This window comes from Echiichthys vipera (genome assembly GCF_963691815.1).
Source record: "Echiichthys vipera genome assembly, chromosome: 6".
In the NCBI taxonomy this organism is placed as follows: Eukaryota; Metazoa; Chordata; class Actinopteri; order Perciformes; family Trachinidae; genus Echiichthys; species Echiichthys vipera.
The window spans coordinates 20,470,901-20,498,873 of record NC_139831.1 but is presented as its reverse complement, the minus strand read 5'-3'; the positions used below and the strand labels follow the sequence as shown (position 1 = coordinate 20,498,873).

The window sequence follows — 27,973 nt, the reverse complement described above, 5'->3', positions numbered from 1 at the left end:
GCATGTCAACAAATCTGAATGAATAGAGGAGGCACATGACATAAAGAGAGCAGCATGCAAGAAAATGCACAAATGACCTCTAATATATATGACTTGGAGTACATGGTTTGTTTGCATGATCATTATGCCACTGTAATGATGGGGACGTAACAGCTTTGAAACATGTATACGTCAATCTATTGAATTCATGCAGTGCAACATCACAATAAAAACTTCCCCCAACTATCAAAAGGGAAATTCAAAGTAGTCTATTTTTCTTACATTGGCTGCATTTTAACAATGTACCATTAAATTAATCTCTTAACGTCTCATAATTAGCATCAAATGGAGCAATTTCAGGTTGGGTGTGCGATTAGAACCAGAGTGTGACTGCTGCTGACTCCATTTGTGGCCTTGGATTTCAGCGTGCTGCAGGGGATTTCCTCGCCACATATGTCTTTTTTTCTTCTTTCCCCTTTTAACTCAAAGATGGCCTGACAACAGCTGCGCTTACACATACACAATGAACTGAGACAGCGACAAGAACAGAGACAGCTATCTCAACAAGTCCAACTGAGACATATAAAATGAAGCGTTAAGTCACGTTAATACAGTTAACTCACTTATGCTCATTTAAATGTGTAACCGTTCGATGATGCGCGGTAGTCAGGTATAGCCAAAGAAGTCACGCTACACCTCTACAATGTGTTTGAATGTAAAGCTTACAAGAGCCTGATTTGTTTAGATTTAGGCCTGCAAGCTGCTGTCCAATAATCATGTTAGTATGAATGAATGGCGATTATTTAAATATCACCCTTTGTTTGCACAATGTCAACATTTATGAACAACGATAACTCTTTAAGACTGTTAAGCTGAAGAGGCATTGAATTGGAGTGGGACTTTCCTGATGTTAAATATTCTAGTTCTCATTCAGCTCGGCCTGTAGTTATTGCCAGTAACAACACAGTTAATCATTGAACTGCCATGCCAACCAAACCAGGGCACCCCACCCTGAACACATACTGTGAAGTAAAAAAGGGACAGCAAGTGTGAGCTAGCATGATTTACATTTCACATGAACTTCATTTATACATTAAAATGTATTAACATGTTCAAGAAGAAGAAGAAAGAGGAAACAATTTGTTTTTTTTGGATTATTTTATTCTTTATGATACCTTAAAATCACAGTAATCATTGGACGGCCTGCAATCTGAAGGCACTGTTTGACTTGCTAACTTCCAATATGTTGTGCATGTGAAGCACCTTTCTACACCAACGTGAACATCGCTGTGTTACATATATGACTCTGTAAAAAAAAGAAAGAAATACATCATCCTGAGGGACAGGACGATCAGACATGAGAGCAAGAGATTGGCGTGGAAGGCTGGGAGGTCATAGGTCACTTGGTTTGGCAGAGGAGCGGCAGCAGTTTTGGGACAACAGATATTGACGTTAACCATCGCAGTTTCACTCTGTGATCAATGTGAACGAAGCTGCAGCAGAGACTTGACCAGTTTAATCTTCCCCTCCACAGAGCATCAGCAGGGTTTTACGGTAGTCTCCTGAGGTATCACCCTGAACAATGGAGAACACATGCAGGGGCTTGAGTTAGTGGAAAATACAGTCTTTGTCTGCTGACATTTGGTCATCACAGAGCTGAAACTGGAAAGCTGGATTTATTCTTACTGTATTCTTCTCTCAGACAATAGCAAAACACTCTTTATCTTTCACTTATGTTGAATGAATGTGAGGGACAAGCAGAACTCTCAAGCCACAAGTTATGAATTGAACTCAAATCAACTGAGTGGAATTACCCTTTATATCAGCTGACACTCATAGATTTCTATCTTTATAATCAACATCACAATTATTAAGAGTAGAGCTTTGTAAAGGACTAGTTCCTAATTTAGGTAAACTAAAGTCATTTGATTTCTTGCCAAGAGTTAGATGAGAAGACTGACTCTGCTCTTTACGGTAAATATGAAGCTACAATCAGCAGTTAGCATAGCTTAGCACAACGACTGGAAACGAGGGCAAACAGCTGTCCAGGCTCTGTACCAAAGTAACAAAATCCACCTACCAACACCTCTAAAGCTCGAGCTGGTCGCTTTAGAGGTGCCGATGGATGGATTTTATAGACAGGTGGGATTTGTATGGATCAAAAAATATGCCCAAATGTCAAACTAGTCTATGAATATTTTTTATGCATCTCAATCTCAACTCTCACAAAATTCATTAAATACACACTGCATAATAAATTATATATAGCAATATTTGCTATTGCATAATCTGATAATATTTCTAGCAAGTGAATCCAGGGCACCCAACTTGCCTTTTTTGTATTGGTGTCACGCTGATTTCATCTGCAAATTATTATAGAACTGCTTATGGGTACTTCCTGTCTCTGCGGCCGTCAGCCAATCACACAGCGGATGTAGAGAGGAAGTTAAACATGCAAGGGAAATTCCTAAACAGCTGCAATAGCCACAGACCCGTAGTCCACCGCAGGAAGCTATAGATTATCATATCCCCCCTCCCCTCCACCACAGCAGCAGAAGAAGGATGTGAACACACACTCACACAGAGACACACGGATGAGAAACGAACACAACAAACAAAGCAAGCACGTTAGTTGGCAAAGACTCTGAACTTACGATCATAGTTTCTACCTGGATGAATTCATGGAGGGAGACATCATGTATTTCCTTGAACTCTTTACGAATGTTGAAAAGGTCGACCTCGCTACGGGACACCATGATGCGGATCAGCGCTCTGTCGTCGGTACCAAGGCCCTGCAGCCGGTATCAAAAGTTACTGTTAACTCTAATTGAGTTGAAGTAAGTGCTCCTGTCTGGCAACGCTCAGCAGCATTAATACCAAGATAGTACACAGAAAAAAGACACAAAACCCTCAATATATTGCATGAATTAACAAATCAGACCTTATTACTATCTGGCATCCAAGGCCCTGATGACATGCTGCAGACCTGAAGCTGAAATTATACAACTGCATAAACTAGCCATATTTACAGGAGACATATTATGCTCATTTTTCAGGTTCATACTTGTATTATGAGTCTCCACCAGATCATGTTCACATGCTTAAAAGAGCTGGACATTCAGAACATTAACATAGCAGCAAATAGCTATATGCTATGTAAAGATCGAGAGAAGGAATGGGATTCTGCATTTCTGACACATTTACTGTGAGATAAATTTCACAGTATTTATATAGCACCTCGACGACATGGATATTTCACTTTTTACAGTATGGGACCTTTATAGCTTCATGAATTAATACCTTCATCGCTTTGTACAGACGGTCTGCAAAATAAGATGGCTGGTTCTTTACACTGCGGACTGCAAAGCAAAGAGAAAGCAAGAAAGGGATGAGGAGTCACAGAATCGATTTAGTCAGCAGTATACACTGTGACACACTCAAAAGTAAAATACAATCAACAGCCATTACTTATTGCATAAAAGGCATTTTTGACATCTCCTGACATCTCCTTCTTGATAATCTGTTCAATGTCCTTGTTGGAGTATCTGACAAACTCCTGGAATACTGTGAATAGCAGAGGATATGTTCAGTTATCACACACATTTAGATTTGTGATTAACTGATCAACATGATCTGTCTTGGCCTTTACCTTTCCTAAGATGGGGGAAGCTTCTGGTGCACAGAATACTCATAAACTTCATCTCCATTTCATCAGAGTCGGCATTGCATGCATCAGCAAGTTCCTGATAAGTTCAGGAGGAACAAACATTTAAACCCATTCTTCACTTTCATATTTAACAAAGTAAAATGTTACAGGATACACTAAATCACCTGAGCATCGGCATTAGCTCTTTCCTCATCTGCAGGGCCCTCCTCTCTTGCACCCTGTACGGAGTAAAGACAGTTAAATGCTTAAGTTTTTGGTTCACCAAGAACATTTGGGGTTTTTTGGAAACAAAAAAAGACTGTTTGAAAGAAAGCGGACCATGTGTTTAAATGTACCTTTTTTGTTCTCTTACTACAGTCAGCAGACAGACTGCAACCAGTGAGTGGGTGTGGAAACAAAACACAGTCTAAGTTCTCATGATGATCATTACCTGCACAAGAGAAACAAGGATGCGGCAGAAGAGGCCTGATGTTTCTGAATGAATGGCTTCCTCCATAGACTTCTTATAGGCTGTGGAGTAAAAGGTTTGCATGTAAAAAATAATAAGTTCAAGAACAAGAAAGGGGATATTTTTTTGCTTTTAGAGAAAAAAATTAATCCAACTGACCATCCTGATATGCAGCATTCATGGCAAGTATTTCCTCATTGTGCCTGGTGACCAGGATCTCAATCAGACTATGTTCATCTGTCCCAGCCCCCTGTAAAAAAAAAAAAATACAGAGTTAAGCACAAAAACGCTGAGTTTCATAAAAACGCAAAAGAGTGTGGAAGAACTGTGCCTTCTTTTATCTACTGACAAAATCAATTCTTCTATTTTTTATCCAATTTCTATCATCTCCATCTATATTTTAATGACAAACCTTTCTGATGCCATGTTGATCACCCCATGCTTGTGATGAGGGAGGAAGTGTCTTGTGAAATATCAGAGCTAAAACAAGCTGATTCATAGGTCAGTGCAGCCTAAATTACACAGTGAACGATTCAGTGCTCGTGACCATTAAAGTTTTAGAAATGCGTCAAACAGGAATCTATTTACTCCTTTTATAGATTTGTATTTAAATGTATGTCTTCAAATAAGCAAATTATTCAATACCACTGCATCAAAATGTACATACTAGGGACATATAATTGTAAAACACTATTTTACCCTCAGTTCCTATATGTTCAGAATAAAGGATGAGTCAGGCTTCTGCAGTCAGTGTTTAATAAGTCATAAAACCATTATTGTGATTGTCCTGCTTTTCCAGCTCCCTTGTCTTGTAATTGTTTTTGCTTTATTAAAGCTACAATGCGGTCTTTAACTATTATTAAATTATTTTCATATGCATTTTTGGTATGTTTACTATATATTTTAAATATATATGTATATATTCTACTATGGATTATTACCTGTTTATATGTACTGGCACTGGCTTTAGTATATTATTGAATGAACAATGTGTTAAAATCCTACTGGTTAGTCCTCATGATGTCATTGGCTCAGTGCCTATATGATTTTGTAAAAATACTTAATAATAAAAAAGACATGGAAATCTCATTTTTTTATAATATGGGACCTTTAGCAGTGTATTTATGAAATGGTTAATTCCACCATGAGATTATCTCTTCACTGCACATATACTGTAAATAAACCATGTCAACAACAAAATCAGTACGGTGATTTGGGTCAACTGTACCTCCATCGCCTTCCTCATCATTTTGGCATCAAACTCTGCAGGGTTCAACATGAGCCCAATGATCAGCCTCTCTAAGTTCTTCGACAGCTCAGACTTCAGGTCCTTCATCAAATCCTGAGGACAGATCAAACACACTGAGTTACACGAAACAACTTGAAGCAAACAACCAAGAGGTTTTGAGTTTGAAATATTGGGTTTAACACATCCAGCGGTAGATGTAAACGTGCATGAAAAAAATAAATTGTGATATATGTTCCAGCTTGAGATGTCCTTTATTTTTGTTGAGGTTTTCAGCACTTCATTTCTCTCACCCTTCCCAGTAGTGATTTGAAGACCTGTCTGATCTCTTGCCTCTGAGCGTTGCTTCTCTGTGCAACAATGTCGATGATTGCGTCTTCATCTGTTCCTGTAGGCAATAACAAGGGTAACATTTGTAAAACTTGCTTTGTAAAATTGTAGCAGTGTAAATGTGCTTTTCAGGGTTGCATACCGAATCCCTTCATAGCTTTCCTCAGCGCTTGTGCATCAGCAGCAGGGTCAAAACTAGTTGCAGGGCGGATTGTTGGCCTTAGCTAAGGTAGTGGGATGACAGGATTAGAAGTGTGAGATTCAATATTATACTATTAATGTTGTGTTAAAAAAATCCAAACTATCCTTTTAAATTAAATATGATTAAATACACCAGGTGTGTGAGCTTAAAGCACAAAACATGCAGAACTCTACAATATATGCAAAAGAGAAAAGAGCCTGGTGGACCGTGCCCCCTTGAGGTCAGAGGCCATGATACAGCTAACAATGAAGCGGTGAGTAGGCTGAAAAACAACTCCTTTTTATAGAGGGCTAGTGAGACAAGCTTTTGTTAACCCAAATGCTGAGATCCTTTCCCACTTTAGGGACAAAGTGAAGCAATCTGTGGTTTATAACAAAAAACATTTGTATTTGAGTGAACAGCAGATTCCGATCTTATCCGCAGCTACACAAAGCCGTCGCTGTGTAGACATGGCAGCGTTATCAACACAAGTGAGTGGCACTGCAGGTCGCAGGTCATTGCAGGGCCTGCAGTTAATTAGGATGCATGCCACTGCCAAGCCAAACATGCAATGACACATCTAAAAAGGGAGCAGATGGAGACCAAACCTGGACTTTGGTCATGGCACTTATTTCCCACATCTTGTAGGCTATCTGAGCAGCTTCAGGGAAGAACTCTCCAGCTAAGCTGTAATGATCAGTTTGACACAAGACAGCGTGGTCAGCAAAGCCAAATCATCAAGGGGTACATTTCTGGAGACAGGGATCTATTGTTACATACACTGCTGCTTTACTTTCAGACAATCTTTAGATATCAACTTCAGCATATAGTCTTAATTATTGCAGAAACCTCATTTTTCTCCCATTAGTCAATACAACACATCCTTATACTCCGCTCAGAAAACAATAACTCCTTAAAGGTGGTGCTCTATCGCCCCCACCCGGTTGCTGCTGTTGTTTGCAGTCATACTGTAACTTACTCATCATCTCCTCCGCACAGATTCAGTAGAGTCCTCTTGTAATCCCCTGATGTGTCATCCTGACAGGTTTAAACATACAGAGTCAGGTAAGTATACAATCTTCTAATGCTGTTTAATTAAATAGATTTATAAAAAAAATCGTATTTGTGTCTAACCAACCTTAATCATGTTATAAAGTGACTTCTCATATGCTAAACGGAAACACTCTCGAATGTCCAACATATCTATTTCAGAGCGAGAAATCATGATTCTGATCAGGGTGTTGTCAGCTGTACCGAGACCCTGGAAATGAGGAAAAGGACAAGTGATCAGGGTCAGGACACAACTATGTAGTCCTTTTAAATTCTAACTATCATATTACAATGTGAGACTGCAATGTGCCACAAATAAGAAAAACATGTCACAATGACTGTGTTGCTAAGGCATATCTGCCTGTTAATATTTTAGAACAAGACTGAATGCCTCTTTTTACTTTTTCTTTACCTTCATTGACTTGTAAAGGCGCTTGGCAAAGAACATGGGAACACTCCTTATGCAGTGAACTGTGAGAAACACCAAGGACAGATCCCAGTGTTAAATTGACAACTTGACAATCCCCCCGTGCCATAAAGTGGTACCTTCAGTGTGTTTCTTACCAACAGCCAGCATCAGCCTCTCAAAGTCCCCAGACAACTCATGCTTTATGCTGTCCTCTATGGACATCTCTGTGATCTTCTCATATGCATCAAAAACTAAACAAAAAAGAAGACAACATTAAGTGATGTTATTTATCTTATCCTAATGTCATAATGATCTGAGAATGATGGTACCAAGCTATACCCATTGGCTCCATGTCATTCATATTCTCATATTCATCTTGAATGACTTCCTCTCTGTGATGCATATGTTTAAGGCCTCAGAATGTTTTCTTGGCAGTGGTAGAGGAGTGACAACAACTTTTAAAGTGCAATTAACTCCTGAGAGACTTGGGGTCACAGTGGGAATGTCTAGATGCATCACTGTCGTGTTAATTATCGTGCTCACCCATGCGGAGGTGGGTCACACTGCGGTTTCCCAGGATCATGATGAATTTGGCCTCGTCGGTCCCCCACTGCTCTTCTCCAGCTGCAAACAGATCCTGCACAGAGGTAAGGAAACACAGGTTGAGAGAAAATAACAGACATCCAAAGTCTATGATTGTATGCACCTTAATTAGTAATTGTCTATTGCAAGTTAATACCGCATGTGTGTGTGTGTGTGTGTGTGTGTGTGTGTGTGTGTGTGTGTGTGTGGGGGGGGGGGGGTTAAAGAAATAAAACTGTTTTTGGCTACGCTAGTATCCATGGCTTTAGGGATAGCAATGTCAGCCAGTTGGTCGGCCTACAACTTGGTTTTAAACTGAAATATCTATCAACCCCTATTGGATGGATTTCATTGAAAAAATCAGCAGACATTCATAATCCCTAGAGGATTAAGTCTACTGACTTCAATCCCCTGACTTTCCATCAAGTATCATCAGGTTGAAACATCTATGGAAAATGAGTGGCATTCCCATCATCAGTGTTGCTGTACTTTGCTGGATTTAGTGATAATTAACACATGTTTGCATGTTAACTCGCTAAACTGAGATGGTCAACATGGTGAATATAAAACCTGCTGTGTTATTATGAGCATGTTAGCATGTTGTTGTTAGCATTTAGCTCAAGGCATGTACAGTAGGCCTACAACCTTACATAGATGTACTCATAGTCTTGCTGATATATGTTTTCAATGTTTCAAAATTGTGAATTGTATTGGCGCAATCTTTTGTTACAAAGTGCCAATAAATTTAAATTAGGCAATTCAACTTTACAAACAGTTATGGTTCTTTTAAAGTTTTTTAAAGTATTAGTCTACTTAAGTAGGCTAAAGGAAATATACACACAAAAATGCTGCACTTCTCCACTAATCATAAATTGTTTAAATTCTCACTTGTGCATCCTGCTCCACCAGGTCTGCATCCACCACTCCTGACTCATCTCTGGTCCCCTGAAACCATCAAACCAAAACCAGTCAGTCAGTGCTTAAAAGTTCTGGTTCAGACAGTCACTGTGTAGGTAATCCAATTCTTTCCTGGTGATTATAAACTCCTCAGTGAACTGACCTGAAGTAAAACAACCAGCATCTTCTTAAAGTGACCTGACGTGTCTGCGATTACATCCTCCTCCAAGTCACTGCCATAGGCTGAAGACGCAGACATCAATGTCAAAGGTTGAGAGATTCTAAGTAAATATGGTGATTTAAAATTCAACTTATTTAAAATGCCTTACCGTCCTTGTATGCTGCAGCCATCTCATGAATCTGTCTGTTGTTTCTAGAAGCCAGGACTTCAATAAGGCATCTCTCGTTTGTTCCAACTCCCTTGAAAAAGAGCATGAAGTTAAATATGAAGTAGTTTCTGCTTCATTAGATGTGATTGGAGATGAATCCTACTATTAGGTATATGTCTTACCTTGAGTGCATCATGGATTTCTTTGGCATCATGGTAGGCTGAGGTTCTCATCAGACTGACGATAAGACGCTCAAATTTGCCAGTCAACTCATATTTCAGATCTTCAATCAGATCCTGTTGAAACAACAAAAATATTATAGTTCTAACTACTGTCTATGTATCTAAATGTGCTGTAAGTTATTGTATTACATGACATTTATGTCTGAAAAATGTGTTTCTATTTAAAAAAAAATCAAAGCTGAGAGGACCTTTCCAAAGCTGCATTTGTACGCTCCAGTGACTTCCTGCCTCTGTGCATTGCTTCTTGATGTGACCAGGTCCAATATAGCCTCTTTATCACTACCTAAGGAACACAAAGCAACATTTTCAACAAAGTCAGCCACAGAGACTGATCTGCATCATTGTCACGACTGCTGTGTGAAATTCCTGCGGAGTGGAGAAGATGAAAGATGACCTTTTCCCCTCCACGGACAAAAATCTCGGAGGCGTGAGCCACTCACCGATGCCTTTCATAGCATTGTAAAGGGTCTCAGCGTCAGCGGTGGGATCAAAGTCCGGAGCATTTGTTATTGTGCCTCTGAACACCTGGAAGAATAAAAAGGTCAGCTCAATTTCAGAGTGTTTTTAAGTGGGATGATTCAAGAACAAAATGTAATCCTGTATGGGAAACATTCATTATCACATTCTTTTGTAACTTGTTTATGAAAAACATGTGTGTGACTTGAACTATTAGATGATAGTCATCAGTTTAAATTGGCAAAATGTCCTTGACAGATTAGAGGTTTCAAACGAAACCTGGAGGGAGGTTTTCTTGAGGCTTGAGAAGGTCTGAGAAAGCCTAATAAGCTGATAATAATGTAACTGCTAGTTTATTAATAAACTCCTTATATGTTCATGGTAGTGATGTAATGAAACTGTTAGCTCATGTTCATTGTCGAGAATAAAATACCACAAAGACATCTGAGTGATCTTTTTTGAACAAATCCTTGTTACGGGATTTGTAATGATGTTTGGGAATGAGTTTTAACTGTGCCTTTGTGTCATATAGTGTTGACACCAACCAGCTGGGTTGTGGCTATTGAGGTGAGGCTACGAGCCACAGCTCAGGGAATTCTAAAAGTCACAGCAACGACAACAATGGCAGAAAAAAGAACCGCCACGGGAAACAACAGTGTCTACTAAAAGGAGTAAGTCGGCAATTGTCTGGAAAGCATAAATCAATTATATATAACTATTCATTTTAAGAATGGTTAAGCATTCATGGTCTTCTTGAGATGAATTTCAATGGTGATACATTAACTGTTCACCAGTGCTGTCATCAGGTCGACATTTGAACTTGATATATACATTGGTTTAAGGCCAAATACCTGCAAAACTAATGACATTCCCCTCAGCTGTATGTTGTGTTTAGCGAATGTTAGCATGCTAACACACTAAACTAAAATTGTGAACATCATTCCCATTTTCAGCATTTTATTAAATCTTGATTTAACCAGATAAAAATCAATTGAGATAAAATTGCTTTGTCAATAGAGGACTTGCCAAGATAGCAGCTAAGTTACACATAGGTTACACATCGGTTATACGGTTACATACATAAAACCCAAAAATACAAGATAAATACAACACAAAAAAACAGGGGAAAAAAACTAAATGGTACAGGCATCAACAGGGCAGGTTCAATGTGCACACAGAAACGCATACGGTTCAGATACAAGACATAACAAATTGTTATGCATTATATCAGGAAAGATTTGTGATTAAAAAAACCTTAGATTAGGGTGAATGGGGGATGAGGATGTCTAGTTTGAGTGTAGCCTGAAGGGCTGCAATAAAATGGACTCCTCTTTCCATCAGTCCCCCCTGTGGCATCTTTAAACTATTCCAATTATTGGATCTTTGTTTGTATGTATCATGTACAAGTACAAACTTGGAGCATGTGTACATAAGTCATCTTAATACATATCCTGCAAAGCAAGTGAATACCATCTGTCCAGAGTGTTCAGTGTGCAGTGATGAGTCCTGTAGCCTGAGTTTTAAATATATCTGAAAGCAGCATAATAAAGAATATTTGCATGCTGACATTAATTAGCTCAAAGCTGTGCCAAAGTACAACCTTGCATGACTGTAGTCTTGTTCTTTTACAGACTGGCTATGTTCAGTGTTTGCAGATGCTCATCTCAACACAGACAGGTGAAGAAGAGGTTGGAAGTAAACCTTCTCAAGTAAGGGTCAGGAGGTCAGAACTCCCTTTGGGTGTTTCAGAGTCACAAGTTTACACAGCATTGCCCTTTTTTAACAGTACCCACTTTTTTAACAGTACCCACACTTCCCTGAAGAGTCTTGGACTGTGTAAAAGTGGCAGTGTCGGGAAACTGGGACAGTGTGAAGCCGAGTCTGCAATTACAGCGACTGACGGCTTGCACCTGTCTCTAGCAGATCAGAGGAAAACCTGCTGTCTGTTTGTGTGTGTGTGTGTGTGTGTGTGTGTGTGTGTGTGTGTGTGTGTGTGTGTGTGTGTGTGTGTGTGTGTGTGTGTGTGTGTGTGTGTGTGTGTGTGTGTGTGCGTCCGTGCGTGCATCCGTGCGTGCATCTGTGCGTGTATGTGTGTGTGTGAGAGTGTGTGTACATGTGTGTAAGGGTGGGACAGTGGGTGTGTAGGAGCAGCAGGGAGTCAGGTTGCACATAATGTAACTCCATTTGCAGGGGTCTGTCATACAACAGCTCAAATATAATGTAAGATGTCAGAGAATACAAACAAACTCCATTGGGTATGGAAAGAGAATATGAAGCTCTGCACAAGGACACTGTTTTAAAAATGAAATGAGCCTTGCTCTATCACTTTGGCCCTGTGAAATTGTGATGTGATACATTCATTTAATGTGGGAAAAAAGAAACTTGGCCTACGTATTGAAAGCTCAAACTGCAGCTGCTGCCGTAAAGATCCCTGCTGCATTGAGGCAGTCAGCCAAAATATGCTCTACACCCTGGTGAGGGGCCACTGCACATGCTCTGATCCTCTGCTTCACTACAGCGACCATCACTCTTCACGACAGCTGGAGAGCTTCACATACACATAGCAACAGGGCCACAAAAACAAGCCCCTAGCAACAGGCTGTTAACTAATCACATTTCTTATGACGGGTCTTTATGTGAAAAAAGTCCTTATGTGGATTAAACGTAAAATGTCTACCCCTTTCTTCCTCCCTGTGTACTACTTGTTTCTTCTGTGCAGAGTCTAATTTAGAGCCAGCGTGTTTCACCTCAAGTAAGGTCACGATGAAAGGATACTTGCATCTCAGACAATAAAGTTAGACAACAAAGCCTTTGGAAAGATGCTGTCAGGTGTCTCTATAAGATGTGCACGCGCCAAAGGTAGCAATGACACCCAACACTGCTGCTTTTATTATGGGGAGGAATCATATGATAGCAGGTGGCAGAAAAATGACCTCACTCTGTCCACACGTCATTCAAGGGTACAAAAAACCACCCGTGTTCCATAAACACAAAATCTGTTCAGCAGTATGATTCATCCACATCATACTTACATAATGCAAGATGAGAAAAGCACCTGACCACTTACCATGTCTATATTTGGTCTTCTGTGTCAACACTGTGCAGGAATCAATAGTTTCAGGTCTAGAGAGAGAGAGAGAGAGAGAGAGAGAGAGAGAAATGCTGATGTGGGACTGCATTGCAAAATATCCCTGTCCTAAAAAAGGTGTCATTCCCCCCTTGTGTGTGGGAATGATGATGATGATCCCTCCTTTTCCTGAATGAATCTAACAAGGTGGTCTGTTCAGTGTGGTGGCTGACAGCTGTAATAGTGATCACCACATGCAGCCATTCTGAGCAAGAGCACAGAGCAGGGAGACAAGTTTCTATCAGACCTAGCATTCACCTATAAGGACACGCTGGCAGATGGAATTTGCATTAAGTCAACTGGCAAGAAAACTAGTCAAATTTTCCATGCTGCCATAAACATATAATGCAGCCATTCAGACGCATAGGCAGCTGCTATAGAGAGACTTTGCTACTTCTGCAAACTTTCCTTGTTGGAATTTGTCTGAATTTAGACTCATAGTGCTACATGACAATACTTCTACAAATAGGATCACAATGAAGAAGTTGTTGTGATCATCAGAAGTTGGACACACAAGACTCCATTTAATAGACTACAAACGTAGTTTCTAAAGAGAGAAAGAGAGGAAACTTCACCAAGGTTTTACATGCTGCCTGCTTGTTTCAGGCAAGTGAAGCTCTCCTAAAATAGCATGCACAGTTTAACTTTTAATGTCAGAATGCAGGTCTGGGATTGGGGGGGGGGGGGGGGGGTGGGCCTCTATATTTACAGAGCCACACCCTCCTCAGGACCCCACACTAGAATCAAAGTATAGTTTCAGGCTAATGTGTCTTTTTTTCTAGCTGTATACCTTTTCACTGTAACATTATAAATACGTTGTAGTTGTAAATTACATAGCTTTTATATCCATTCATTCATTAAATTAAATTACAATTAAATCTTCCAGGGGTGTCTGCTGCAATCCATTGGAACGTTTAACGCATCAGCACATTTCTCCAGACGCCGTTTAGCTTCGGACTGAAGAGGTTTCAAAATAATAATAACAATAATAATGACTTACCTTCTGTGTGCAGAAAGTATCCGGTGAGAGCGGTCCTGGTCCTGCTGTCTCTGCCCTGTCCCCGCTAACCCTGCTCTGTCCGTCTCCTCCGGTCAGACTCAGTCCCGTTACGTGTCCTCTGTGACGCAATGACTGCGGTGCTCTCTCGCGCAGCTTTTTGTGTGTGCGTGTGTTGCTTGAACTGGGGGGGGGGCAATGTCGTTCACCAAGACCGTGTGTGTATACAGTACATCTATGGGTAAAGACAATAGCCCTCTCAAAAACACACAAAAAAGCATGTGACCGGGTATCTTCGCGTTCTCAATGAAACAACGCACGGAAGCTTCCCATTTTTACGCACATCTTTTTTAGCATTCTGGAGTTTATTTTTCTGCACGACTTACTTATCTTTAAAGATAAGTACATCCAAGTTAAATACGTAAAGCGTCAGCAACACGCAAACTCTCACGTTGTTCTTGCAACAAGGCAGTTTTCACTTTAAAGTCGGAGTATCTGGAGTTTGTCACATGACCGAGAGCTCAAATGTGATTTCAACAGAGGGGAGCGGAGAGCTGGTCTGCTCTATATCTGTCCTGTCATGCGTCTATTCCAGTAAGAGGCACCAGCATAGTTAGGGGGGGCAGAGAGGCCATGACTACTACAGAAGGAAACATGATAATATGAAACAATTAATTCACAGTGTCCAATAAACCCTCAGTGGTGGTGTGTTATGAGGCACAGACATTGCTACAAACTTGTTATTTTTAACTACAGTTGATTTATAGCCCACGGATTTATGTCAGCAACAGAGTTCCCGTTGTATATGTTTTATGCAGAGAGTTTTGTAACTGCTGCATTGCATTGTATATATTCTGTTGGCAGGAGGAGAGAGGGGAGGTGATTCCCAGGAAGCACAGAGACTTCAGTGCCACACATAGCTGAAGCATGACTCCGGGTTGTTTCATCCTGACTGGAAGCCAACCTCAGTGTTAATGGCTTTGTGGTTACTATGTTTCCCCAGACATCACCAGATCTCAGCATACAGTATAAATATGAAAGACACTTTTTATTCATGCCTCTATTTGATCAGGCCATCGGGTTATGACTTGTTTCCCTAATTCTTACATCTTTATATCGTTGTCCTGGACCTTTAACGTTCTCTCTGCCAGTGTTCAGAGTGAGAGGGGCCATATGAGGTAAACATAGATAGTGGTGGGAGGCACCACTGATAATTGTTGTATACTGACCTCTTCTGCTTTGAAAATGCATTGCCTGAAGACATGGCTGTAACTCAGGCAGAGCTGGGTAAACTACTTGGACATACCCAATGGTGCTAACATAAGGTTAATATGCTTATTATAAGTTAAGACAATGTATTTATTATGTATTTTGGAATGTGTTGTGATTAATAAAAGTTTTGATTACACTCTTGATTTCACAATCTACATGTTTTGGTTTTTACTTTTAACCATGCACTTTTAACAAAACTAACCAGTGATAGTTAATATTATCAACAACGTGAGAAATCTATTTATATATCACCACTATTTGACAAATTTAAAACAAATGGAATGAAAACAAAACAACAAATGAAGAGAGCACAACAGCATTGTTGCCATTCTGAATGGGATTTGCTGTTCACAATTCTCACCCTGTGCTTCCATGCAATAATGAGCACATTATGATCCAAACTGGAAGGGAGTGAGAAAGGCTACTTTGTACGTAAGTCCATTGAGTGGGAGGGTCAAACAGGCAAGTCTTGTATATATTGCAGTAAAAAACATGTTTCCTTCATCCAAGTCAACAGCGCGGATATCTTTGCTTCATTGCTGTTTTCACCGTACAGTCACCGGTCACTCCTCGTGGGACTGAAGACAAGGTAAAGAACTTGTGTATACTGAATTCAATTTGTCAGATTTAAATCCCTGACTGCTACTTTAACTTTTGAGAATTTGAACGCTGGACTGCAATATTTGTCTGTAACACATGCATCTGAGATGTTTTCTTTAATTGCACAGTAGATAGCTATAAATAACACTTTAATGATCATTAACTGAGCTTTACTGTGATCAGATAAACCCTCTGATAATAAAGCTGCACATCACGTGCATAGTAGCTGTTATTTAGTTAAGCATTTCCCCCATTGTCCCTCTGGAAACGATATCTCAACCTGTAAGATCTGAAGATAGGGAGCCTGAGCATTAAGTTTGGTCATAGGTACTTTGACCGTCCACACAAGCTGCATTCCCACTCTCCTCCTGTCTGCTAGGGTAGATGCCATGGGGGATTAGGTGAGCTGAAACCCCTGATCGGAGATGAGAAGGCCAAAGCTACCTTTCAAGTGAGCAGCCTGCTGTATGTATAAGCCATGAAAGCTGCTTTGTCCTCCTCTGTTTCATTACTCTGGCAGGCTCGTACCTCCAGGTAGAGATGTGGACATGCTTCCTATAGAACAACAAAAGTTGTCATGATTAGGTCGCAGGCTTGTTTCTAAGCAACGTATGTAACATATGTAAACACACTTTGAGAACATAGTGTAGTTTTTGGGGGGTATGACGTGCTGTCTGAAAAGCAACAACGCTGAATACTTGTATAATAAATAATAATGTTTTATTGATGGTCAAACACAAGGACGTTTTTCTCAAAGTTTTTTTGAATTTGGTAGGAAGGTTTTTGAAGGACACATTTCAAAGTCATGAATGTGTGCCTGAAAGTCTTGGATTATCTTGAGGGCATAATCATGAAATGATTACAAAGCCGCAGCTCTCACTTACATTACAAGCTTGAGTTACACACAATAAAAGAAATAAATGTAACACACTCCCTGTTCCTTAGAGGTTTGTTAATTTCCTTCTTTTCCTCTATGTCATCCCTGCTGTGTTAGATATAAGAAATATAGGCTAAAAAAACAAAAACGTCTGTCTCAGAAGTTAAAAAACGTTTTTACAAACTATCCAGCAGATGTAGCCATTTTAATGCAAAACAAGCGTGTCAGCACAGGACAGGTAAATAATAATAATAATAATAATAATAATAATAATAAACTGTATTTATACAGCACATTTGATAACGTAAAATGTAGCTCAAGTTACAAAAAATAAATAAATAATATAAACGTACACACAATAAGCTAATAAAAGCTTATAATACTGTAATAATGATTTAATCATTTATTTTTTATCGTCAGGGGAAGTACATGTTATAAATGAATTTTCTACATTCACCAGAAATGTTCAAGGAAGTAATTGTGTAAGTAATTGAAAGTTGAGTAAAGTGCAGTCCTTGAGCTGGGCGTTGCTTCTGCACTGTGGGCGGCAATGAAAACTCCAAACATCAGCACTATCATATCAGGGGGGTGATAAAGAAGGGCATGTATAAAGGAATAATGTGATTTAAGGGAATGACGGATCCTATTACAGTAATTATCTCTTCTAAGCACACCTGTGAGGCAACAGATTACACAGGAGAGGTGAGTGAATTCAATTATTTTGTCCTTATTGAAAATTAAATATTAGTGGAGAATTTGAGTCGCCTTTTATCATATAATCACAATTAAGCTTTAATAAAATGGAATCCGTCCAAGTCTCTGTGGGCAGGGCTTCTTTAATGTCTTTTTGCCACTGTTTCATTATTAACAAATTTTGAGATTTATGTTTCTTAAAGAAGAAGAAATGTTCTTTTTAAAGGTTGGTCTGACAATTATTCACTGACCGGGTCACTGATCTGCCTTTTCCTCCCCACTCCTCTTATCTCCCCTCATTCTTTCTCACATTCACCATAACATTGATCTTCACTCCCACCTGTCTCTTCCTTTATCACATCTTTCCATCCAAATCCAAAACCCATAAAAGCATGCAGTGCGGTGGGGTAAAATCCTTTTTGGTGAGCCTGTCTCGGAGGAAGCCCCTGGAGCCAGAGGGGGAGCAGTCCACATTTAACCGATGCCTGACCACTCTGGACTTGGTTGCCCTCGGTGTGGGCAGCACCCTGGGGGCTGGGGTCTATGTCCTGTCCGGAGAGGTGGCCAGAGACATTGCTGGACCCAGCATCATCATTTCCTTCTTCATCGCCGCCCTGGCATCCATATTCGCCGGGCTATGCTATGCAGAATTTGGCTCTCGGGTTCCCAAGACTGGCTCAGCATACCTTTACAGCTACGTGACTGTTGGAGAGCTGCTGGCTTTTATCACCGGGTGGAATCTGTTGCTCTCCTATGTCATAGGCAAGTTGATACACAAGATTTGTTTCATACATTATCAATTACAATCATGTCTATTTTTTCAGTGATGTTGGTTTTGTCCTCTTATAATAGTTATTTTGAATATAAAGTTGCCCATATATGTCAACAATGCATAGAAAATATGATTGCAATGTAATCTCTGTCTTAATATTAATCTCAGCCTCAAGTTTTTGTTGTCCATCCTCTGACAAACATATTTTCCTATTGTGTAACATGTTTGGCACCCTGAGAACATTGGAACCCATAACTGATCAACCATTAACACGAGACTCTTAAACGCTACGTGACCTTTCACCTGCTCCAAAAGCAGAATCCTAATGGCTTTTCTAACAGCGAAAGTTTTAGTTTGACTGTTTTTCACATGTTCAACTCATTGCTTACATGTCAATAACAGCCATAAACCAGGATTGTTATTTGAGTCATAAAGTGTGAAGGACCAGGAAGGGACCACCATATTTTCTGCTCATGGTGACAGTTAAATGACTCAGGCTGATTAATTTATTGCATCTTCCTCTCCTTATCTGTTCAGGGACATCCAGTGTGGCACTGGCATGGAGCAGGACATTTGATGAACTCATAGGGGGCCAAATATCAGAATACTTTGAAATACATGCAGCCATGGGCCTCCCTGGCCTGGCAAAATACCCAGATATCTTTGCTTTTGGCCTTATCTTGCTACTATCAGGTAAAATGACAAAACTGACAAAAACTGGTGTTGTTATGGTGGTGGAAGTAACAAATCTAAAAACATTAACATTCCCCATGTTTCCCATGAAGGTCTGCTGGCATTTGGAGTGAAAGAGTCAACAACAATCAACAAGATCTTCACAGCAATCAACATCGTGGTGCTGCTGTTTGTGACCATATCTGGTTTCATCAAAGGGGACATCTCCAACTGGGAAATCAGTGAAGAGACTCTGATAAATGCCACAGCAAAAACCCAGTAATGTCATAGAGCAATACAAGCGTATCCATAAATATAGTAGTATTGCTTTGATGGCTATCTCACTGTAAATAAACATAAAAAATGCTCTCTTACTGCAGAAACTTGAGTTCTACTGCCAATGTGACAAGCATGTATGGAGTGGGTGGATTTTTGCCCTATGGCCTTAGTGGAACGGTGGCCGGTGCTGCAACATGTTTCTATGCCTTTGTTGGATTTGACTGCATCGCTACAACAGGTGTGAGGACAACGTCTCTCTTTATCAGTGTCAGTGTGATTACATATGGTTAGAATTACCAGTAGATGATCCTTTACTAAAAAAAATATGAGATCAAATAAAAATAATACTGTTGTTGTAAAACAGAAAACTTATTTCAATATTTTTATTGCTAGAATTGTGAGGAATTTATGATTTGATTCTTCCAATGAGATGCAGCAATACTGTCCGAATATACCTGTGTTTACCGTCTGTCTTAAACACATGTTTTAGCGCCTGTCTCTTTAAGCCCCCCTCCTAAAAAAGCCCAGTCTGCTCTGATTTGACAGCGTTTCTGGGTCTTCCGCATGTGTGCATACACTAAAAACCCTTGGCACTTACTCAACTTATTCCTGAACATTCATCCACATCTTGTGGCCTTCATGAGTGGCAGCAGTTTGCTCACTTGTCTTGGAGGCGGTTCAGTTGTTGTGACCTTTGTATGGAATTCCGGTCAACTGATAACAACCGAACCATCTCTGGGACAAACTCCATCTGATGAAGGTCATGAAAGCTGAAAGCTCTGGACATATTCCAGTATGTGGACCTTAGAACTTTGTTCGTCAATCTGTATGTAACCCCAAACAGCTAAAGAGGAATATCATTCAAACTGTTACCCACTTCTTTGTTTCTTTCTTCATATAGGTGAGGAGGTAAAGAACCCCCAGAAGTCTATCCCTCTGGGCATTGTGGCCTCACTACTTATCTGTTTCCTGGCCTACTTTGCTGTGTCTGCTGCTCTTACCCTGATGCAGCCCTACTACCTGCTCGATGATAAAAGTCCGCTGCCAGTGGCCTTTGAATATATCGGCTGGGGTCCTGCCAAATATGTTGTGGCCGTGGGATCGCTCTGTGCTTTGTCCACCAGGTAATAAACCAACCAAACTGTGCATCGTATGTTTCTGCAAACTATACATCGAATCTAAACGTTTCTGAACTATGGAAATTGGATCTCACTTCGTTTAATACTTGACCTGACACTTTTTGATGCCGCAGTTTTAAACAAATTATTAACATTGTGAATTCAAACAAAAGCTATTAGCGATAAGGCATAAAACGACATGACTGGGTTTAAGAACAGATTGTGCTTTGGGTTAAAATAAGAACATCTGTTTTGCATTTAAGTTTCACTTTGACATGGGAAGGGACATGAACAGGACATGAACCGCGGTCTCTTGGGTGATAGTCTGGTGTCTCACTCGGCACATTCAAAACTAATCTTTCATGGTCAGAAGTTTTAATGTTTTCTCAGATTAGACTGATACTAATAGTTCTTCTGTTGGGAACTACTGTAGCAACAATAAGAGCTTGTTGCTACTATTACTGTGACTGCCAAATTCGTTCTGATGTTTGGACAAGATGAAACAAGATGAGATGTATCAAACAACACATAACACATATTTTCTCCAGAACTAGCATCTGTGAAAGAGGAAGGGCCTCAAATAGACAACTAATACAAGGAATCATGAAAAATCTCTGTTTGGCATCAAGGTCACTTTCTAAACACTCTCACAAATAACTAAGGAATAGTGTAGAGCAGTAGGATTTTAGGGTGATCTGTTGGCAGAAATGGAATATATTATCAAGAAATGTGTTTTCTTTACTATAAAATCCCCTGAATATAAGAATCATTGTGTTTCCATTGCCTAAGAATGAGTTGTTTAAATATCTACATAGGGAGTGGGTTCTCTTTCAGGGAGTCCGCCATTTTGCGCACAAAACAAACACTGACTCTAGATAGGCACCATCAGCATTTTAATTCCACCATAGTAAGATTATTGAATGACCTTGCAGAGTCTATGATCAGAAGTGTGTCAATAGCAGCGGCCTGTTATTTAGAAACTGTCGTAATTGACCTGTCAAAATCGCATATTTAACAAAGCTGTGTCGTGAATAGCATCACACACCAAAGACCATCACATAGTTTGAGAAAGAATACGACATTTTAGGGTAGGACTGACAAATTAGCAGAGCTGTTTATCTGTTGTACTTAATTAAAGACAAGTTGTGTTGGCCTGGTCCTAAGAGCATTTTGATAGTCGTTGACTGACCCTGTTCACATCTGTGTCTCCAGCCTGCTGGGTTCAATGTTCCCGATGCCCCGGGTCCTTTTCGCCATGGCAAGAGACGGTCTGCTTTTCCGACCTCTGACCAAAGTCACCCCCAAGGGCAGTCCTGCTGTAGCTACCATATCATCTGGAATTGTGGCAGGTACAGATATTCCAGCTGTCCGTCAGCTTCTATATACATGTAGTGATGTTTACAGGCTTAAACTAACTCTGTATTCCTTGTTTCTCATAATTAGCCATCATGGCTATGCTCTTTGATTTGGAAGCCTTGGTCGAAATGATGTCCATCGGCACTCTGTTTGCTTACACACTTGTGGCCATATGCATCTTGATACTGAGGTATTTGATGTGCTTCTTCTCCCACGGTAATTTAGCTGGAATATTGGGCAAAACTCACGTTACACATTTCTTTTTTTTCAACCAAGGTACCAAGGGAGTCCATCTGAAGACACAGAGAAGATCATAGAATCAAACCCGAAGTTTGGCCTCCTAAAGCCTCCATCATCTCCCACTGCACTCACCTCAAGAAGAGTCACAATCCTGACTATAACCACTGGTACGCAAGGCAAACATGACTGAAGCACTTGTTTTTTTCAACCGCACTCCTTCCTTGCCAATTTCTTTGCCTTAGAAAATTACCTTTGTTTCTCTGGTCCACAAAGGGATCTCTCTCATTCGTCTTTTCTTCTTGTGCAGTTGCATGTATTACTGCACTGTGTGTCACCCTGAGCGAAGCCATGGATGCTCTGTCCAATATGGAAGCATGGAGTCTGGTGGTTGTCTGCATCCTTGTCTTCATCGTGCTGCTCAACACTTTCCTCATCTGGAGGCATCCGCAAAATGACAGCAAGGCATCTTTCATGGTGAGAATATTTTCATAGAGCAACCCGAGCAGGTTCTTAAAAAAAACACCATCCAGAAAATCCTTTTGCATCTTTTATTTTCTGTTCACAGGTGCCCTTACTCCCTGCTTTGCCATTATTGAGTTCATTCATCAACATCTACCTGATGGTCCAATTAAGTGGAGAAACATGGATACGATATGCTATTTGGATGTTAGTGGGTAAGAATATATTCATGCTTAAAAGGTTTAGAGGGCTTTTATGGAGGTAGTTGTTGGTACTATAATGCCCCCCACCTCTTCTATCTCCAGGGTTAATTATCTACTTTGGCTACGGTGTCCGTAACAGTGTTCAGAGGCAGCGTCTCAGGGCCAACCAGATGGGGATTGAAACCGTCAGTGGCAGAACAGACATGGACATCATAAAAGAAGAAAAATTCTGAGCTCGGCTGGAGCGGAGAGAAAAAGATTGAGATGTTACACCGAGTAACTGCTTTACGTATGTAAATAAATGCACCGGTATACTGATTTCTTCCTGCAGTGTTCAACATCTGAATGCAACAGGTTTTTTAGCGTTTAGTGCAGACAGATGGGCTGACTTGTTAACTTGTATTCCACATTGTCATGGAATTTGTAATTAATCCATATATTCTCGTTTCCAACATTGAACTGAGCATTGGCTGACATATTTTTGGACCTTCTATATGTTGTTTTAATGTCAGAGCCGTGTTCTGTTGAAAAGAAAAAAGGGCTTGAGCTACTTTCTGTTGATAATTACTATTTTTAATAACAAGTTTACACTTTTCATATCAACTGTAAAATGTAGAAATATATTGTACTTTTATACAACTCTAATTATGATAATGTATAACAGGATAATTGTTTTTTTATGTATCAAAATATAGAGTGAGATTGTACAAAAGTAAGTAGAATGTAGATACAGAAAATCTTGTGAAAATGTATTTTTTTGTGTTACGTCTGTTTAAAGATTCACTTTATTAATTGTTTGTGGTTTCAATGTGTAAATACAGAAACTGTACATGTTTTATAATGATATGTTGTAAATGTATTCGTTAATTAAAAAGAAAGAATCCGGTTTTCAAGACTGTCTTCAATCTGGAGGTGATTTTTTGCAGGACATAAAAAAAGTCCAGTTCCACTCGTGATTCTGGACAAAGAGCCAGAGACGGCTCAGCCCAGAGGTCACTGAGAACAAAAGCACCTTTCACAGCAGCTTACCTGCGTCATGTTCAAGATCGTGGCTTACTCCCTCAAAGGGAGAGGTTTACATTGATCTCACTGGGTTCAGCATGCTATGGATTTAATCAAATATGAAAAAACCTTGATTTATTTTCCTGTTTAGAAACGTGGAATTTCAGATTGGAGAATTGTTGAGTATAGAAATAGTGTCACGTTTATTTATATAGCCTAAAATCTGCAACTCTTCTCAGGGGGCTTTGCTGAACAGCAGTGTATTCACATTAAAGTTTTTTCTTCCACAGAATTGTTTCACAGTAAAAGGGATGCATTACATCAAAAACACAGAAACTTTTAAAACAACAGATAAATAGACATAAAAAGGGTTAATCTGTAAATGTAAACCAAAAGGTGTACTGGGAACAAAATGCTTTTTAATCACCTTGCCACAGCCTTCATCTGGGCTGTGTGGAGTGTTTCTGAGGGCCAGACTCATGCTGCTGTAGCACACTTCCAGTCCAGCAGCTAAGCAAACAGGCTGTGTGATTCCACACGAAGGGGCCTCTGTGCCTCATTGGTCCAGACAGGCTTGAAAGCCTCCATTGAGCCAGTCAGGAGGAATTTGGGGTACTAATGCCACTCTCAGGAGGAGGAATTTTTGTGATTCTGGTAAACAGCTGACCGCTCACTTTGCAGGCTCTGCCCTCCTCCTCTTCTCTCTGGTTTCTGCGGGACGTTCTCTCTGTTGAACTGCATGAACTAACAATCCACAGACCACTTGATATTATCCCCCTGATCAATCATGCTTTTGGTGAACTTGTTTGGATCAAAGGGGAGGCTGGTGCTGAGTGTTCTCCTTTTTTGTGCCGTAATCCTTGAGTTAGGTAAGTGACTTTATTGACTTGCTCAGCAATTCTGTGAGCATGTGCTCCTAGAATCTCTAAAGAGGTTTTCTGTTGGCCTAAGGCATGGCATGGCTTACTCTATGTGATAACCATTGATACATCATGAAACAATTGCAACATTAATCTTTTTTTACCAAGCTATTAAGATATTATTATTAAATGTCCCATATTGTAAAAAGCAGGTCGAGGTGTTATAATATAGGTAGAAAGTGCCACTACAGGTTTCCCAGCTACATTGACCAATCAGAGTAGCCTGGGCCTTTTTGTTTTAGGTTTTTGGTTTTAAAGTGACAGACGCCAAAGCGGAGACAGACAGAGGGTGAATACAGGTATATTGGAACAGACAGTATGAGGAAAACAATGTGTTGTGTTGTGTGTTTGTTGTGTGTTGTGTGTTTTTTTAACAAAATAGACATTTGCCTGCATCCATAATTGTAAATGATGCGTCATGTGGGTGTATACTACACAGCCTATTGTCAAAAAGAGGCCCAAGGACAGAGGACCACTCCAGGGAAGAAGCCCAAGCCAAACAAACCCAAACTTGGGAAATCAACAAATAAAGGGCCCAGAGCTGTAACAGCCAAACCCAAGAAAGCTGCACCTGCAACACCAGCACAGACTCTCCTCACACAGGTATGTCATCTATGACACAATACGTTTGAATGTATTCAAGGAACATCCATTAAGCACAGAAAAATGACTGCATCCTTGTATTCAGTAACTGTGTGATTTTATATCTGGCAAGTAAAGGTGCTAAACAGAGGGAAGTTTCTGAAGGTGGGAGAAACAATAAGTGTGCAGACAGGAGACACTCTGGAGCTGAGGTGCAGGGGCAAACCTGTGCAGTGGAGTGTCCCCACGTACTTGGAGGAGGACGATGAGGGAAGGCTCTTGTAAGAAATATATCTTGTTCTGCATGATGTACTAAACCTGGGATAAACTCTGTTGGCGAGTCATATCTTCTTTGACTTTGAGTCTTGTTGTTGCACTGCAGGATTGTCCAACACGAGCGATATGGCGTTCTGACATTAGTCAACACTACTGGAGCAGATACTGGGGAGTACACCTGTTATCCTATGTACTGTGAAGACACAGACTGCAGGAAGGAGTATGACAAAGCTGTCAAAGTCTTCATCTTCTTTCCCGGTACAGTGAATAAACTCACATGAAAAAACACGCTATTTGCCTTGACATGATATGTATTCGGCAATGTTGCCATATCTTCTCTCCGTCCCAATCAGACCCACAAGATCTATTTGTTCCGTCGTCTGACTACTACGAGGTAATTCAGCTGAGAACCAACTGGCCAACGCTCCTACCCTGTCAGGTGACGTCACCTGAGGCTAAAGTGACACTGCACCGCGAGTTTCCACCAGCGGAAGTGGCAGTGGACGGGACGGAAATCTCCTTTAATGTGAAGAGGGGCTTTACCATTCACCGCCCCCGGCCTTATCATGCTGGAGCCTTGTACTGTGTCGCCAGTCTGGGAAACCTGAGGCAGAGCTCCACCAAGTACATGCTCATCTATGTCAACTGTAAGTGCAGCCACTAAGTCGTTCATGCCCTTAAAGCAATTTTTACCTTTCTGGCATTTTTACACTTTTCTTTTGTAGTCTTAAAATGCTCCTAATATGGCACACTAAAATGTAAAAGAAATTCACCAGGGGTTAAAACTCATCAATATTAATTTCTCATATATTTCTGATAAAAGTAAGTCTGACCAATCATTTTATTCGGTCCGAATAAAGCTTCCTGCCTGTCATTTGTTGCTCTCTTTTACTTGCGCTGCTCATGCTGCTTTCAGGTGCCATGGGAAGTCCGAACTTTTAGACCCACATGGCACCTGGACGCAGCATTTCTCTCTCAACGCTCGTGTCAGGGGAGGAGGGAGCGTCAGAGGTCAGTCAGGGGGAGGAGGGCTGAGTGCTCTAATTGAAAAATGCCAGAACAGTAAGAATGGATTTAATAGTGAATTGAAAAAATCTGACCTCTCCCTTTAAGATTGCAGGAGGAAGCCACACAGAGCACTACACAGAAAATTGATGGTTACAGACACAGTTCAATTACGCTGACCCATTTCAATTAATGATTGGTTACTTACAACTTACATAACTGACTTATTGTCCACATTTGTCATCAGACCCCATGGCTCCTCCTGCTCCAGTGATCCAGGCCTCATCAAGCTCAGTGACTGTGGGGGAGAATCTGCATGTCAGCTGCTCTGTGGTGGGGGAACAGGACATGGTCGTGGAGTTCACCTGGGAATACCCAGGACTGCAGGTCAGACACTCAGAGACACAGGGATAATTACAGATTTTTGCTTTAACACTTTACAGTATGGCTTAATTGCTATAAAATACATTTCAGGTTGCTTGCCAGACAAAGTAAGTGAAGGATCTGTGTGGGATGTATATCCTGTGTCATATAGCACCTTGTCTTTTCAGCTAGTTTATTATTAGTTAAGAAGCATCCAGAGCACCCAGGCTGACACCTGTCTATTAATGATTTACTAAAATTTAAGATGAAAATGCACTTTTCTCCCACGCTCTGTTGCAGATCGGGAGGCCTCTGTACACGCAGGAAACTATCAGTCCAGATGGTGGAGGAGCTGCTCGACAGCAGTCTCAGTCTGTCCTCCAGGTGGACGAGGTGAGGGACGTAGACCAGGGAACCTACACCTGCACCGCCCAGAACCTACAAGGAGCCAAATCTGTGTCCACCACAGTTAAAGTGGTCCCCAAAGCCAAACCTAAGAAACCATGACCCATCCAAACTGGAGGATTTCACTAAAGCAAGAGATCAGGAGCAACATTCTGCTCTGTGACAGTATTCAACCGTATTTTATCAGTCACACACACACACACACATATATATATATATATATATATATGTTATAACACAACTCATCTTCTGGTATCACTGCAAGTAGTGGAAACACAGCCCACCACAATGACTGACAGAGATTTTGTTGTTTAGATCAATGTATAGTAATTGTTGTGCACTTAGCTTATGTATTCCAATGTTTATATACACACATTCTTGCATGTCTTTTTTTACTTATTTCTCATTTGTCATGACCTTTCCAAAGATTATTATTATTATTATTATTATTATTATTATTAGGAACATAGTTTGTTTTTATTTCTGAGATGTTGTATCCATAAACATGTAGTTTGATGTTTAATTTTCTTGAATTTTGATACATTAAGTGATAACTATGTTGATGATTATTAAATTGTAATGTTCATATTGGCCATAAATACCACCATCTCATAATTGGGACATTTTTCATTACAGAATTTTGACAATTACATTAATGGAAAAAAGTTGTCATATCAAGAAATATTACGGGTGAAATTTGTTTATCAGAAACAATTAGTCGGTTAGTGCCTAAATTCAACAATAGATTATTATGCAACAATTCTAATAACTTAATAGTCTTATGTCATATTCAAGCAAAACGGTCAATTGTTTTATAGTTCAGGGTCCTCTTTTTCTCAGTTTATATTTAGGTTTCTCACGGTAGGTCAGACAAAATTGGATATTTGATGACATGTGTGGTGTAAATTTTGCAACTAAACAATTTATTGACAGATTAAT

General features: G+C 40.2%; 3 protein-coding genes across 4 annotated transcripts; 2 read left to right on the top strand and 1 right to left on the bottom strand.

Moving 5' to 3' along the window:
- Positions 1 to 1,128: 1,128 nt before the first annotated feature.
- anxa6 (annexin A6) lies at positions 1,129 to 14,100 on the bottom strand. 2 transcript variants are annotated; one of them, XM_083915393.1, is made up of 25 exons: positions 13,944 to 14,100; positions 12,884 to 12,939; positions 9,801 to 9,885; positions 9,549 to 9,643; positions 9,301 to 9,414; positions 9,119 to 9,209; positions 8,953 to 9,032; positions 8,781 to 8,837; positions 7,854 to 7,947; positions 7,466 to 7,561; positions 7,314 to 7,372; positions 6,990 to 7,112; positions 6,831 to 6,889; positions 6,460 to 6,538; positions 5,813 to 5,894; positions 5,634 to 5,728; positions 5,323 to 5,436; positions 4,254 to 4,344; positions 4,077 to 4,156; positions 3,811 to 3,864; positions 3,629 to 3,722; positions 3,448 to 3,543; positions 3,280 to 3,338; positions 2,634 to 2,771; positions 1,129 to 1,554 (listed from the first exon to the last, which is right to left on the bottom strand). In XM_083915393.1, the coding sequence occupies exons 2-25, from the start codon at positions 12,884 to 12,886 to the stop codon at positions 1,495 to 1,497; spliced, it is 1,998 nt and encodes a 665-aa protein (XP_083771519.1). In that variant the 5' UTR covers positions 12,887 to 12,939; positions 13,944 to 14,100; the 3' UTR covers positions 1,129 to 1,494. The 2 variants fall into 2 exon arrangements, with proteins under 2 accessions (XP_083771519.1, XP_083771520.1); XM_083915394.1 differs by having other exon boundaries at positions 2,649 to 2,771.
- A 1,629-nt stretch (positions 14,101 to 15,729) lies between these two features.
- Positions 15,730 to 22,977, top strand: LOC310948672 (cationic amino acid transporter 2). The gene is made up of 12 exons (XM_083915870.1): positions 15,730 to 15,801; positions 17,774 to 18,144; positions 18,692 to 18,847; positions 18,940 to 19,105; positions 19,207 to 19,343; positions 20,007 to 20,229; positions 21,436 to 21,572; positions 21,667 to 21,769; positions 21,856 to 21,986; positions 22,127 to 22,293; positions 22,385 to 22,493; positions 22,584 to 22,977. The coding sequence occupies exons 2-12, from the start codon at positions 17,775 to 17,777 to the stop codon at positions 22,712 to 22,714; spliced, it is 1,830 nt and encodes a 609-aa protein (XP_083771996.1). The 5' UTR covers positions 15,730 to 15,801; position 17,774; the 3' UTR covers positions 22,715 to 22,977.
- Positions 22,978 to 24,270: 1,293 nt separating this feature from the next.
- On the top strand, positions 24,271 to 27,136 carry LOC310948071 (platelet-derived growth factor receptor-like protein; the record flags this gene model as incomplete). The annotated part of the gene is made up of 7 exons (XM_083915078.1): positions 24,271 to 24,352; positions 24,843 to 25,006; positions 25,124 to 25,266; positions 25,368 to 25,519; positions 25,615 to 25,908; positions 26,514 to 26,653; positions 26,930 to 27,136. The coding sequence occupies 7 exons, from the start codon at positions 24,271 to 24,273 to the stop codon at positions 27,134 to 27,136; spliced, it is 1,182 nt and encodes a 393-aa protein (XP_083771204.1).
- Between the last annotated feature and the right edge of the window lie 837 nt (positions 27,137 to 27,973).

Bases quoted from the DNA above. Each gene is read 5' to 3' on its own strand.
- anxa6 (XM_083915393.1), bottom strand. The intron at 3,865-4,076 runs GTAATGATCATC...TACTCCGTACAG, and splicing joins TCCTTGTTTCTCTTGTGCAG to GGTGCAAGAGAGGAGGGCCC. The intron at 2,772-3,279 runs GTATTAATTCAT...TACCGGCTGCAG, and splicing joins GTCTGTACAAAGCGATGAAG to GGCCTTGGTACCGACGACAG.
- LOC310948672 (XM_083915870.1), top strand. From the start codon at position 17,775: ATGCAGTGCGGTGGGGTAAAATCCTTTTTGGTGAGCCTGTCTCGGAGG. The intron at 21,770-21,855 runs GTATTTGATGTG...TTTTCAACCAAG, and splicing joins ATATGCATCTTGATACTGAG to GTACCAAGGGAGTCCATCTG. The intron at 22,494-22,583 runs GTAAGAATATAT...TTCTATCTCCAG, and splicing joins TGCTATTTGGATGTTAGTGG to GGTTAATTATCTACTTTGGC.